The sequence below is a fragment of the Marmota marmota genome, unplaced genomic scaffold (genome assembly GCF_001458135.2).
Source record: "Marmota marmota marmota unplaced genomic scaffold, marMar, whole genome shotgun sequence".
Classification (NCBI taxonomy): Eukaryota; Metazoa; Chordata; class Mammalia; order Rodentia; family Sciuridae; genus Marmota; species Marmota marmota.
Window position 1 is genome coordinate 3,850,600 of NW_025999900.1, and position 15,687 is coordinate 3,866,286.

The window sequence follows — 15,687 nt, forward strand, 5'->3', positions numbered from 1 at the left end:
TCCATCCAGATTTCTTTCTCAGACTTTCCGGGGAGCTTTTCTTCATTTTTTTCTCCCTGTTTTCCCCACCTCAAGTTATGTACATTGTTTGAAAAAAAGACTTTTGGCATCTGGAATATTTCTCTTGTCCTTTCAAGGTAGTCATCTGGTAGTAAGCAAGCCTATCCTCAGTGTCAAAACAGCACTGCCAATGTATAGATGGGTTTCCATATATCTGAGCCAACCTGAACAGCTACCAGAATGGATCTAGATGATTACTATTTTATAGTTTATCCTGATATAATCAGTAATTGTCACCAAGTAGTGAGATGGGAGGGTAGGGGTAGGAATCGGCAGGGTATCTCTAGCCACAATTTTAAAGTTTATGGGAGCATAAAAATCCTAACTACTGAGTATCTTTTATGCTATTTAAACTATAGCAAACTATTAGGTATTCCTAATCATGTTGCATTGCTTGCTTCTGTGTTGGAAGGGGAAAATATCAACCAAAATCTGCATACCAACTCAATTGCAAAAGGAAATTACAAGATATGTGATTTGAAAAGTGAAAAATATATGTAAAAATAGCAACTTAATTACACATTGACACCGAGCACGTTTTCTGAGTTGAGCAACACTAATTTTGAGTACTTAATTAAGGCTGGTGCTTTACACACACAACTATGAAAATCTTCATAACTCCTGATTTGGGTATTTTCAGAAGCAGGATGGGAGCTGTTTTACCCTAGGTTCCACAACTGGTGAAGAGGCAGAAATGTTCTGAAAATCTCTGGTGTCCCATTCACTAGGCCACACTACTTCTTCCCTCCCAACACCTCAAAATCAACGTAGGTCCAACCTACTTAATGTAGAAAGGTGGGAACAGACAGTTCTTCCCTATAGGAGGGAATTTAGTTGCTGCTTTGAAACAACGCAGAAGTGTACTATCACCGCGGGAATGCCCTCAAGTCCTGCGCAGCTTTACTACTGGGTCAGACAGTAAACCGATCCAGCGAAGATTGCGAGGTGCTAACGGAGCACCGGGTGGGGCTTTAGGGACCTGGAGAGAAGCGCGAGTCCCGCCGACACGCGGCGGAAGCAGCTCCCGACCCCGCCCCGCGTCCGGTGAGCCAGCGCCCGCGGCGGGTAGCCTGGGCGACGCTGTGAGGCGGCCAGGGTGCAGCCATGTACCGGCTGCCCGAGTCTAAGAGGAAGCGGTGGGACAAGCAGGCCCCTTCCCGGCAGGACGTACAAACCGCCTGTGTCCTCCCCTCTCCCGGGGCTGGTGAAGGCGGCCCTGCTCTCCCGGATCGGCAATCGGCGCCGCGGGCGACGGTGGCAGGCTCCGCGGGTGCCCGGGACAACAACCTACCGGCACCCGCACGCCCTCGTCCTTTGCTGCGCTCCGTGACCTCCTCCACAGGCGGGTCGCCGCCTTCCTCCGGGACCGGTAGTTCTCAAAAACATACCGGCATATTTGCCCACAAAAACAGACCTAGAGAGGTACATTGAGCAGTAGGTAGGAATTGAATTCTGGCTCCACACGCAGATGTTTAGATGCTCGTGAAAGCCCCCCTCACCACCTCTGATTGGAGGGTTGCAAAGTAGCCCAACAGCTGGGGAGCGTCGGGGGTGGGGGCAGAGAAGCAGCCCTGTTCTGGATAGGACCCGGGGCAAGGAGGGGCTGGTGGGTTGCTCTCTACCACTACCTGAAAGGGTTTTGGAGATTGCCTCGGAACGGAGGGCGAAGGGTTTTGAGCAGGCTGCTGTTTTGTGTCCAGCTCAGGTCAAAGGTTGTGGCCATGCTCGGCATCAATTTATTTTGTCCCAAATATTTTTGTCCGATGAATCTTGAGTTATGTGCAGTTTAAATTTTCTTTCTTCCTCCCTTTCCTTTCCTGAGCCATCCCTTCTTTCCTCTTCCTACTTTCTTCCCTCCCTCCCTCCCTTCCTACTGAAACCAAACCAAAAAGCAATCAAAAAGGATAAGTTAAAAATACACTTTTAAGATTCTACATCTTTATTGACTAGAGTTTAAAAAAGACGTGTGAGTTATTAAAGGTTTATGTAACATGTGGTTTGAAAATTGAACTTTTAATTATTTTTGCTTCAATCATTTCATTTTGCAGCAATCAGGATTACAGTTAGGGATGTGGTACTGGAAAGATGAAACCAAAACTCTTGAATTCAGAAGGTAAATTTTAATAAAACTTTATTAGCAGTTTTATAAAATTACATATGTGTGGGATAAAAAATAAGCAATGTAGAAAAGTATAGAGATTCTGGAAGCTAAGAAATACACAGGAATATATATCTTCCCTACTGCTAGAAAAATAAATATTTAACCAGTGTGTTCCCTTTATAGTATTATTTAGCATTATTCTACAAAAAGGATATTTTATATTACTAGTTGGAATTATTGCCTAATTCTATCTCATTCTTTTGACCACAATTTCAAATATGTAACATTACAATTTGTATTGAAAAAAAAGTATAGAGAATAAAATAAATATCTGGTGAAGTCCCACTATCTGGAGATTATCATTTTACTGAACAGCCTTGCAGACATCACTTTCTGTTAATTAACCCTTACCAGCTGCTTCCCATGTACCAGCCTTTCTACTAATCAGTCCACAAACCCTTTGAAACAGCTGCTATCCAGTTTACAGATAAAGAAACTGAGGTTTCAAAGGGCTAAGTGATTTGAAAATTAAGTAACTTGGTCCAATAGCATAGCTCATAAGTGACTAAGAAGATTTAAATGTATGCATGTTTGGCTCCAGAGTCCATATTCTTAATACTGTGTAAAATTGCCTTTGTAAGTTATAGAAATAGTTTTACATGAGTGGGATCATATTACACCTCCTGCAATGATGGTACATTTTATAAGGAAATATAATTAGATTAGAAAAACTAATCTAAAATCCTGAATCTAGCTGGGAGTGGTGGCACATATCTGTAATCCCAGTGGCTCAGGAAGCTCGGGTAGGAGGATCACGAGTTCAAAGCCAGCCTCAGCAATTTAACAAGGCACTAAGCAACTCAGTGAGACCCTGTCTCAAATTAAAATACAAAAAAGGTCTGGGGATGTTGCTCAGTGGTTAAGTACCCTGCTATCAATGGAAAAAATAAATACTGACTCTAAAACTATATAACTAAACTGATAATACTAGCCACTACTTGTGTATCTAGTGCATATTTTTCTAATTCTTATAAATAGCTATGTGAAGTGAGCATTAATATTCTCATTTTATGGGGGCTGGGTTGTGGCTCAGCAGTAGAGTGCTCGCCTAGCACATGAGAGACCCTGGGTTCCATCCTCAGCACCACATAAAAATAAATAAAGGTATTGTGTCCAAACAACTACAACTAAAAAATAAATATTTTAAAAAAATTTTAAAAATATTCTCATTTTATTGGTGAAGAAACCAGAGGGTCAGTGAGATTAAGCAAAGTCATATAGACATTGAGTAGCACAACTGATAGTTTGAACCAAAATTAGTCTGATGCCAAAGCCCTTTCCACTTACAAGCTCTCTCCCTCTATTAGACTGTAAGCCCCTCAGCAGCAGAAAATGCCTTACTCATCTTCATGTCCCAGGAACTTTACAGAATGGGTGCTCAACAAATGTTTATTGAGATGTTCAGTTAACCAGCTGGATTCAAGTGGAGGAATACTAGAGGTAGGGGACCAATCAGAAGGCCATTGATTACAGGATTAGAGATAGTTATAGTAAGTAGCAGAATTAACTCCATGCAGTTAAAAACAGAAGGGTGAAGGACAAAGAAATATTTAAGAGGTGGAATTGACAGAATGTTTGGATAAAATTGATAGAATATAAGTGGCTGGATATAAAAGGAGAGGGAGAAGTAGGTGTCTTTATTGACTCCCAGGTGTTTGAGTGGAGAAAGTGAGTGGCTAGGCTTGCCCTTCACTCAAATACAGATTAAAAGACACAAATGTGTGTTTGAGTTTGCTATGACATGCTCACATGAATATGACTCTTCAGCTGTTGGACAAATGGGGCTGGAGGCCAGGAAGAACTTTGCTAAGTATATATAGTTACATTATAAATATAATGACATGGAGGTCAAACAAATAATTAAAAGGCTTCACATTTTATTAGCATCAAAATTAAGTTTCATAGAATATATTTGTTCCAGGATTAAGGAATCTTTTATGTCCAAAGTAGTAATTTTAGTTTTGCTTTTTTTTCCCTCAGAAATGTCATAGAAGATTCTGTTTGGCAGCTTCTAAAGCATTACACTTGGTGACTGTGAGACAGCTGTGGTATTAAATGAAAGACTAGTCACAGGAATCAAAATAGAATGTGGGTCTAAAATTTTCCTATATTTGCCTTCATCTACATATAGATACATACAGATATACATATCTATTCTTCATACCATATGTATATCACTATGTATCTATATGTAGATATAGACATATATAGGTGCTGGGGATCAAACCTACCATGCTAGGCAGGTACTCTACACTGAACTACATCCCCAGCCCTCTTCATGTATATTTAAGGACTATCTTAGGTAGTGACATAGTGCTTCAGGAGGCTGAGGCAGGAAAATCCCAGATTTGAGGCCAGCCTGGGCAATTTAGCAAGAACTTGTCTCAAAATTTAAAAAATTATGTGGCCTATGCACATACATTCTGGGACAGTTTGAGGAGGTGTAGAAAGGAACATGATGAAGAATAGATAGGGACAGCCCTTTTGTAAGATGTAAATTACACAAGAGCTGTAAGGAGATGTAACTCAGTGGTAGAGGGCTTGTCTAGCACATGTGAAGTCCTGGGTTTGATCTTCAATAATGAAAAATAAAATAAATATAAATAAAGGCCATCTTAGCCCTCTTTAATGAAAATTGTACCATACTTACTGAACTTCTGTATAAATGAAGTTAATTGGCAGTATTTTTAAAAAATATTTACTCTTTTTAGTTGTAGTTGGACATCATACCTTTATTTATTTATTATTAAGGGATGCTGAGGATCGAACCCAGGGCCTCACACATGCTAGGTGAGCACTCTACTGCTGAGCTACAATCCCAGCCCAGTTAGCAGTACTTTTCAAACTAATCTTCAGTGCTAATCCAGGTAGCACTATTTTATATTTGAGCCTACTAATAAACTTACAGATAATCAGTTTCATAGTTTTTCATATTTATAAATTATTCATATTCACAAGCTAAAGTTTCTTTTGTTACCAAATTGTTATTAAAATATGACTTGATTTGATTTCCCCTAGTTTTAGAGATGGTATGACTTAAAATATTGGTTGTAATTAATTGTCTATTTTTTAAAAGCTAGAGAGGTTTATAATTGTACCCAACACAAAGAAGTAATAATTGTTTAAGGTGATAGATACACCAGTTACCTTGATTTGATCATGATATTATATAAATGTATTGAAATATCACACTGTACCCCAGTTACTATATGTTGATTAAATGTATTAAAAAATAATATCTAAGTCACATGGTATAATATTGTCCCAAAAAGGCTAGATACAAAGTGTAAATACTGCTGGGCACAGTGGGACATGCCTATAATCCCAGTGATTTGGGAGGCTGAGGCAGGAGCCTCAAGCGAGTTCTAGGCCAGCCTCACCATCTTTTTTTTTTTTAATATTTATTTATTTATTTTTCGGTGGACACAACATCTTTGTTTGTATGTGGTGCTGAGGATCGAACCCGGGCCGCACGCATGCCAGGCGAGCGCGCTACCACTTGAGCCACATCCCCAGCCCCAGCCTCACCATCTTAGCTAGACCCTGTCTCAAAATGAAAAAGGGCTGGGGATGCAACTCAGTAGTTAAATGCCCCTGGGTTCAATCCCCAGTACCAAAAATAAATAAATACCCCCCAAACACCAAAGCCCCCCAATGAAAAAGTAAATGGTTGAATGAATGGTTATATGTGTGTAAAACTTTTTAAAACAAAAGGAATTGCCATGATAGAAGTAAAAAAATAGCAGTTACCTTTAGGGGTATTATCAGATGGCACATAGTGGGGGACAGTACAAGGGAACCTGCCCATGTACTGGAAATGGTTTTTATGTGTTGGTGGTAGTTACGTGGGTATATACATATTAAAAACTTGATCACGCTTTATACTTAGGATTTTTTTTTAATTTTTTATTGTTGGTTGTTCAAAACATTACATAGTTCTTGATATATCATATTTCACACTTTGATTCAAGTGGGTTATGAACTCCCATTTTTACCCCGTATACAAATTGCAGAATCACATCAGTTACACATCCATTGATTTACATATTGCCATACTAGTGTCTGTTGTATTCTGCTGCCTTTCCTATCCTCTACTATCCCCCCNATTCATCTATTGAAGGGCATCTAGGTTGGTTCCACAGTCTTGCTATTGTGAATTGTGCTGCTATGAACATCGATGTAGCAGTATCCCTGTAGCATGCTCTTTTTAGGTCTTTAGGGAATAGACCTAGAAGGGGAATAGCTGGGTCAAATGGTGGTTCCATTCCCAGCTTACCAAGAAATCTCCATACTGCTTTCCAAATTGGCTGCACCAATTTGCAGTCCCACCAGCAATGTACAAGTGTACCCTTTTCCCCACATCCTCGCCAGCACTTGTTGTTTGACTTCATAATGGCGGCCAATCTTACTGGTATACTTAGGATTTATTTGCTTTAGTACTTTTTTTTTTTTTTTTTTTTAATTTTTAATATTTATTTATTTTTTTTTAGTTTTGGGCGGACACAACATCTTTGTATGTGGTGCTGAGGGTCGAACCCAGGCCGCACGCATGCCAGGCGAGCACGCTACTGCTTGAGCTACATCCCCAGCCCCTTGCTTTAGTACTTATAAGTTACAACTCAATTTAAAACAAAAATTAAATACCCCAAGTAGAGATTATGTGGCCTACACACATACATTCTGGGACAGTTTGAGGATATGTAGAAAGGAATATGATGAAGAATAGATAGGGACAGCCCTTTTGTGGTGAAGCTGTTTCAAGTTTTAGTAACTCAGTTTGGCAAACCTTAGGTTACCTTAAGTGTCCTGCTATTAGGGACAGTAGTACTAAGGTGGAGGAAAATAGACCTTTGTATATTTTATGGCCAGAGTTAGTGTTTGGGTTCAGTGGAAATATAGGTGCTGATTTCTTATTAAAGTCTGAACATATCTGAGTGGGCAGTGGTTGGAGTAGAAGCTGCAGAGGTGGCAGGCTTGTCCAGGAACCCTTACTGAGTACATGGGCTGCATTTCTGCTCTAGAAAGCTCCTCCCATGGGAACACTGAGGAGCAAGATTCCAATTAGGTGGATAATCTTAGAGGGAGGGGGTAGGACCTAGATGAATTCTAACAGAATAGAGAGATTAGGACAGTAGGTGAGTCAGTAAGCATGTAGAGGAGTTGAAAGATTTAGTTATACAGGTAATAAATATACCTTCTTATTATTAAACTATTCAAATAATGCAGAAACATACAGATGTGGAAGACAGATTTCTTTACCACTATCTCGTCTCTGCCCCAGCCCTCCACCCCTCATTGGAATAGCCACCATTAACAATTGGTATTCTTAAACTTATTTATTTTTCTTGCCTTTCCCCCACCCTAATAACTCAGTACACCCTCCCCCATGATCCCAATCCTTGGAGACCAATGATAAGAGGAACATCAGAAAGAATGAAAAGCGTGGAAATCATCCATTGGCCAGTATGGTGCCAGTGTCTTCAAAAAGGAAAGGAAAAGAAAGGTGGAAAAATACAAGTAATCCATTCTCTTGAGGTGACATCATGTACTCACTTTTTGGAGCTGACATATGATACAACAGGACATTAGGAGGTTGGCCAAACTGCTGGGGAGGTATTCCTCCAAAATAATTCCTTGCTGAGATTTGATAAGGAGGCAATAAGGATCTATATGATTGATATTCATCTTTAGAGAATGACTAAAACTGGGGGAAAAGTACTTCCATTACTCTATCTACATTTCAGCTTAATAGAGGCACATACAACTTTGGGCAGAGATAAAGCTACTGGTTGGGTTATCAATGCCATATTGTTTCCAAGCAGAAAAGCAATTCATAACCCGCACTGGGCCACCAAACCAATGTATGTAGCAAACACCACAGTTGTGGAAAATATATTCTCTCTAAGGTAGGAACCATATCCTACTGATCTTTGAAAGACTTCTATTTTCCTGTTAGCATTTGCTGATATTCTGAGGGCGTGCATTGGCTGTAATCAGATACCATCTCATGTTCACTGTCAGCAATTGCTGACAAAAGTCTCAGGGGCCTCAGTATAAACTTGTTGTTTTTTGAGGTCTCTTGTTAATTAGATCCATTACTGCCTAATAAGTCTTATACTGCCTGTAAGGAAACCCTGAGTCAAGTAAAGGGTTCTGAAAACTTCCTGGAGACAGGCAAGTTCTTGAGAGGGGTTCAAAATTACCAAGATGACTTCTTGGGGGCAGGATTGCCTGGTGGCTAAGCCCATAGCTCTGTGGCTAGAGAACCTGGGTGCCCATCCTGGCTTTGCCATTTATTATGTGATCTCAATCAAGTTACTTAATCTCTTTCTAAGCTTCAGTTTTTCCCAGATATAAAAATGGTGTTAATATTATTTTTCTCATAGAGTTGCTATGAGGATTAAATGAGATTGTGCTGCCTGGCATGGGCACATGCCTGTAATCCCAGCGACTAGGGAGGCTGTGGCAATAGGATCAAGTTCAAAGCCAGCCTCAGCAACTTAACAAGGTCCTAAGCAACTTAGCAAGACCTTGTCTCAAAATTAAAAATAAAAAGGACTGGGGATGTAGCTCAGTGGTAAAGTGCTACTGGGTTCAATCTCCAGTACCAAAAATAAATAAATAAATAAGATTGTTCCTAAAAGCATCTGGCCCATAACAAGTACTCGATAAATTTTTAAAATCCCTCCAAACTTAGTGAGGTTTCTGCTTCTTGAGAAGTTACTACAAGATTTTTAGATAGAAATTTTTGTGTATGGTAGTATTGTGGAGGCTGCTGAGGCTGAGAGCCTAATGTAAAATCTGAAGTTTTAATCATTCTGTGTATAAATACATAAACGGAACACTGTTGTGCCCAAAAATATTTGGCCTCTGCTCATAATATATGCCATCCTAAGGTTGTATGAGTTATGATCATGATGTGATTAGTTTTTCCCTGGGAAAACATCAAGTTACTAATCATCTCATTTCTATTGCAGTTTTATATCTTCAGTAGAACTCAAGGAAAAAGGAAAGAAAGGCAAAGCCGTTCACTTTGCTGAAATTGATGGCCCTGCTTCAGAAAGGTGGTTTCACTTCTCATCCATGCCAGTTCTGCCAATGGTGCCTCTCAGTGGAATCATTTAAGTCTTTACAAACTCTAAGTTCCATTATCTCAGACTGAAATGCAGTACCAATAAAGGAAAAATGAGGCACTACCTCAGAATTATAGTGGGAGTTACAAATCATCCCTATAAATGTATCTGAAATAACTTGGCTGTTAGTACATTTCAATTTTTTAGTTTTCTTTTAATCTGAATATTGTAACTATCCAGAAATAGATGATTGAAATGATCTCTTTTGGATGGAATATGTGTGTGTGTGTGTGTGTGTGTGTACCGTACATATGATATTAGGGGTTGAACAGGGCCTTGCACATGCTGGGCAACTAACTCTACCACTGCATCACATCCCCAGCCCTATGTGTACATTTTATATCAGACAGTGTATATTCCTTTTACATCTAGCACAATAAATATAATGTTTAATAAGACACATCCCCAAATGATATTTCATTAAATGAAACCCATGCATAACTCTGAGGATCTCCTTACTTTATAGTAAATGATTCACACACTGCAAGATAGAGTAGATACAACTAAAACCTTTTAAAACACTAGGGGCTGGGCATGGTGGTGCACACTTGTAATCCCAGTGGCTCAAGAGCTGAGGTAAGAGGATTGCAAGTTGAAGGCCAGCCTTAGCAACTTAGTGAGACCCTGTTTCAAAATAAAAAAGGCTGGGGATATGGCTAAGTGGTTAAATGCCCTTGGGTTCAATCCCTGGTACCAAAAAATAAACGAACAAACAACAACAAAAAAACACTACTACATGCTGTTGTTCCAAAACAGGTTGACAGATAAAAGGCTCTCTTCAAGAGAGGATAAGTCAGCGAAAGCCTTAGAGAAACGAGGTCAGCAGGGCAACGTTACACTGGATGATGTTAAGTGTGAGTAGCTGTTCCCTCCTTCTTACACACTACCTGGTATGAACCTCTAAGGCAGCACTTTGTCTCTCTTTCAATTACCCATCTTCTCTCCTTTCAGTTGTTGCTTTGCTTTTGCTACAAGATACTGAGATGCAGAAGATCTGTTCTTTTACAACGTTTATGAGGTGTGTAATGCTTTCAAGACATTGTCTTTTCCCCTTTACTTTGCAGTAATTTCATCTGATAAGTGCTGATAGATCTGATTTTTAGAGAAACAGCAGGAAGCAGGTTCTATGTAAACCATCAACTCATCACTCAGTCACAAAGACTGAAATCAAAAAGTCTGGCAGAGGAATCCAAAAGTCACAGGAGCCCACAGGAAACCCCAACAAAGTCCCAAGGCAAGGAGTACAGAGTGCATGTTGCCAGAGTTCCATGCAGACTGCACTATATTTATATACCATTCACAGAATGTACCCATTTACTGTAGAATGTTTCTTGATTTTTCAAAACATCAGTTCCCTTAGCTACAAAATTAAGAATAGTGTCTCCTTGCTATGGCTGTCTGTGCCTGGGCTTCTCTTGGCATCTGCACATATGACTGGTCTATTAGAGTCGGGCACCCAATGCTATAGGCACTTCTCCTACATCCCCTCAGATTTCCAGTGCAGGTTGCTTGTGATGAATACCTGAGACTCTTCCCTCAGGTCTTGCTCCACTTCAGGGGCCCACTTGGCCCGAGCACTGACCTTGGCAAGCAGGACAACTCCTTAGAGTTGTTTTCTATATGATATTTTCTATACAACCTCCCAGAGCCCCTGCAGAACTGAATTATACTAGTTCACGGTGATAACACCCCATTCACTGGCTTCCTTCCTTTTCCTATTTCATTTCCACTCTCCATAGGATGTTTCCTAAGATCACGTCCTCCATTATCTGCTTACTCTCAGTTCTTTGCTTCAGGATCTTTTTCTGGGGAAACCCAAAGTTAGATAAGTAGTTATTAATATCTTGACAAAAAAATCTGTAATAGTCACCTTCATCCTGCTCTAAAGGTGCAGTTAAAAGAAAGCATGTCAGAGTAAGAATGTCCTTTGGGGGCTAGAAAGAAGGTAGTAAAAGTCTGATAAAAATATAAAGAAAACAATACCTTCTAATTGAAAAATGAGATAGCATTGTAAATCTGTGCATTCTTTTTGGAGAGCAAAACATGAAAATTTAATATGCTTGTGTACTGTGTTCTAACAATTTCACTTCTGTCTATAATATTTTAAAAAGACATCAATATCCTTCAACAGAAGACTAGTTAAGTAATTTAAGAGAGAATATTCAGCTGTTTAAAAGAATAAGGGACATCTATACATAGCATCATAGAAAGAGGTCCACACTACACATGTAAGTGACAAAAGCAAGTGGCAATAAATCATGTCTATAGAAAAAAAACACTTTAAGGCATATATTTATACATATGTATACATATTGGTGGGGGAGGATGTTATATGTAAACACCTATGCTTTAGAAGGTTTAGGAAGAATTCATTCCAAAGACTTAATAGCGGTCACCACGAGGGAGTAGGATAGAAGAGAGAATATTTTACTTTATACATTTCTGTACATTTAAAAAAAATATTTTAGTTCCCCACTTGAATCAAATGTATGAAATATGATATGTCAAGAGCATTGTAATGTTTTGAACAATAATAAAAAATGTTTTAGTTGTACTTGGACACAATATCTTTATTTATTTTTATGTGGTGCTGAGGATCGAACCCAGTGCCTCACTCGTGCGAGGCAGGCTCTCTACCACTGAGCTACAGCCTCAGCCCCAATTTCTGTACATTTTTTAAACAATGGATATATATTACTTGTATAGTAAGAACTTCTTAAAAATTTAATTAATAAGCACAACTGTAAGAATTTAGTAGTCAGGCACAATGGAGCCTGTAATCCCAGGGACTTGGGAGGTAGAGGCAGGAGGATTGCAAGTTTGAGGCCAGTGTCAGCAAATTAGTGAGACCTGTCTCAAAATAAAAAATAAAAAAAAGGACTGGGAATGTAGCTGAATGGAAGAGCATCCCTGGGTTCAATTCCCAGTACAAAAGAAACAAAAAGAATTTAGTGTCTGACTTTCCAAAAATAAATCTTTTTTTTTATATAAAAAGTGAATTTCTTAACTTTCAGTAGTGTAATAGAATCTTAAATGGTAAGTAAATTAGTTGTGTGATAGGCATGTTAACATGTATTTCTACTCATGTCCTATGCCCAGATTTTTTATGAAAAACCTCATATTTGAAATAGGTTAGTGTTGATTTCTTTCTGTTTTCTAAATTTCTTCATAGAAATAAGAATCTTGACAATTTCCTCATGGCATTATTGTACTATTTATCTCATTACTTGGAAAAAAACTCGCTGGAAAAGAAGCCCCAAAGCTATATGGTGTAAGTAAGTTCTGTAAGTGCTTTTTATCATAGCCAGTTTAAAAGTAACTTTTATCTAAGGTGAAGAGATAATGGAATTTTAAAAATCTTTTGGGTGTACATGGGAGAATTTTTCCTGTTTTTAAAGCTCATTGAATAATGGGTATTCCGTACAACAAAATATTCCAACTAATAAAGAATAACAGTACCCAATAATGAGATTTAATGAAAGCCACATTAGTAATTTAAAAAATTTTAGTAACCATATTTTTAAAAGATGCAGGTTAAATTAGTTTTAACAGTTATTTTATTTAACCCTATGAATGGAAAATATTATTATAACAAGTAGTCAATACTAGGAAGTGATTAATGAGATATTTTACTTTTTTTATGAAATAAGTCTTTGAAGCCTGGTGTCTTTTATACTTACAATATATCTCAATTGAAACTAGCCACATTAAATGCTCAACAGCCACATGTAGTTAGTAACTACCATATCCAGTAGTGCAGAAATAGATTTATTTTGTTATGCTTTATATGCTAACAAAAGTTCTTGCTAAAGGGTTTGTAAGCATCTAATAAAAAAGTTAAGATTTTTTTTTTTTAAATAACAGATTTGGCCAAAATGACATCACAGGAAAAAACCCCAAACTTTCTTAGGCTACTTGTAAAGAACTTAATTGCTTTACACAGAGGTGGCTTAGAGATATACACCCAGGAGCAAGCTCTGGGAACTTGGAGTCCACAGCAGAACAATGCCTTGCAGACTTGGCCATGACCTTTCACAAGCATGGAACTTTCCAAGTGCCCAGCTGCCCTCCTCGTACATGTGGAACCAACCCAGTGACTTAGCTGTTAGGAATGTTGAATAGAGCCATTAAGTTGCTACAGAGTATTTTGAAATGCAAAACTCCTGTATATAATCAAGCAGTTTGAAAAACATTTTATGGATAGAGAAATAGTTTCTGGATAGCAGTTTTGTAAAGGATCAAATAAATAATTCAAACACTGCTGCTACCGTAAAGCTATCATAATGTGCAATGCGGGTGTTGTTTCAGGGCAACCTTTCACAGTAAGACAGCCAGAGCATGCAGTGTTTCTATGGTAGCAAGCAAAAGGGCTAAAGCAAGTGTGAGCTTCGAAGGTACAAGGATTCTTACTATTCCCAAGTAGAAACTTATTAGACTTTGGTGGTATTTTGGCTTATTTTGTATGGTCTTTTCTAATTTTGAGGCTTATTGCTAATCTAGCAAATAAATTTGTTTTATATCTTAATTAACAGGTAACAGAAAAGAAAGATTCCTTAGTTATTTTTAAAATGCATGAAAACTCTTTAGAACATGGAGGTGTAAGACTGTTTCTTAGAAGGAATCAATTACAGAAATGAGCAAAAGCAAAGTAGGCCTTAAAATGATTGATTCTGGGGTTTGATTCTAAAAAAGCATTATAACCTTTCATTTTCAGGCTTTCCAGTAGTCAGTCCATTTACTTATTATTTAGAATTAAACATAGATTGCAATGTGATATCAGCACAGAAAAAAAATTGATTTCAGTCCAACTAGCATAGGGATAATGATAGTGCCTAATTCACAGTGTTGCACAGAAATAAACGAGATAGTGTCTTCTCTTAACCCAGTGGTCGCACTTGGGAAGAAAGCTTGCATCCTGTGAGAGGAGGGCAGAAAGAAATGGAGAAAGATGTCAAAGATGCATTGTGTGTGTGTGGGGGGATTAAATGAACTCTAGAGAGGGCAAAGGGGAAAAGGGGAGGGTGTGGAAGGGAGTGGGCAGAGGGGTAGGAAAGATGGTGGAATGCGATGGTCATCATTACCCTAAGTACATGTATGAAGACACGAAGATTGTGACTCTACTTTTGTGTACAACCAGAGATATGAAAAATTGTGCTGTATATGGGTAATATGAATTGTATGTCTTTGGTTGTCATATATAACAAATTAAAATTTAAAAAATTTTTTAAAAATACAGCAAAGTAAATTGTGTAGCCAAGGGCAGGGGGAGATGCATTTAGATGATACTAGATGGTTAAAAGCCCTAATTCCAGAAAAAGAAAGCTATTCCCCATTTAAAGATGAAAACATTAAGGCTCAGAGAGGTGAAGTAATTTGTTGAAATGACATACCTACTAAGTAGTAGAGATGAGGCTAGAACCCAGGTCTAACTCAAAAGCCTGTGCTTAACCACACCCAGCACCTTCTATTGATCAACTATGGGTCTGTTTCCAGAGTTCATCCATTCAGAATCAAGATTTATAGCTCTGAACAAGACACAATTTTGCCTGAGTTTATAAACACTGTACCATAAACATTTTTCAAGTTATGATCTCCTTTATGATTTTTAATGGTGGCACAACTTTCCATGAAGTAAATGACTTGACTTTAGCTATTAAGGGGTAATTTATTACAGTGGTTAAGGTTGCATATTTTGGTGCCTGGGTTAAATCTCATAGGTTTAATATGATCATTTCTGTAGCTCTTTAAATTTTTTTTTTTTTTTTTTGGTATAGGGGATTGAACTCAGGGGCACTCGACCACTGAGCCACATCCCCAACCCTTTTTTATATTTTATTTAGAGAAGGGTCTCACTGAGTTGCTTGATGCCTCGCTTTTGCTGGCTTTGAACTCGCTATCCTCCTGCCTCAGCCTCCTGAGCCACTGGGATTACAGATGTACACCACCACACTCCAGTTGAAATTCTTTTCAGATGTTTATTTCACAGTATTATGCTGATTTTTCTCTTACTGAAGCATCAATTTCAGCAAAATTTTTCTCTTACTGAAGCATCAATTTCAGCAAAATTTGTCATTCTTGTCATTTACTTTTTTTTTTTTTTTTAATAGTTCTGGGAATGGAACCCAGGGCCATGCTAGTCAAATGCTCTACCATTAAGCTGCACCCTGGCATTTTTAAAGAATATACTTGTTATTTCAGGTGAACTATTAATTTAGTGTTTATGGCTGTTTAAGGCAGTGCTTCAGAATGAAGTAAAAAGGCTGAAACATTATAGGGAATGGTTTTTCAGATATAGAATTTTTCTTTTTCTTTTCTTTTTTTTTTTTTTTTTTT

At 38.3% G+C, this 15,687-nt stretch overlaps 1 protein-coding gene across 3 annotated transcripts in view; it reads left to right on the forward strand.

Annotated features, from left to right (window-relative positions):
- Window positions 1-544: 544 nt before the first annotated feature.
- The window catches only part of Ppp1r36 (protein phosphatase 1 regulatory subunit 36), a 28,267-nt gene continuing 13,124 nt past the window's right edge, over window positions 545-15,687 (forward strand). Inside the window, exons 1-6 of one of the 3 annotated variants that reach the window (XM_048798495.1) lie at window positions 545-1,482; window positions 2,109-2,173; window positions 9,199-9,285; window positions 10,111-10,208; window positions 10,306-10,372; window positions 12,527-12,625. In XM_048798495.1, the coding sequence (XP_048654452.1) occupies window positions 1,165-1,482; window positions 2,109-2,173; window positions 9,199-9,285; window positions 10,111-10,208; window positions 10,306-10,372; window positions 12,527-12,625 (734 nt within the window). In that variant the 5' untranslated portion in view covers window positions 545-1,164. The remainder of the gene's footprint in view (window positions 1,483-2,108; window positions 2,174-9,198; window positions 9,286-10,110; window positions 10,209-10,305; window positions 10,373-12,526; window positions 12,626-15,687) is intronic. The other 2 variants (XM_048798494.1, XM_048798496.1) reach the window with 2 other exon arrangements.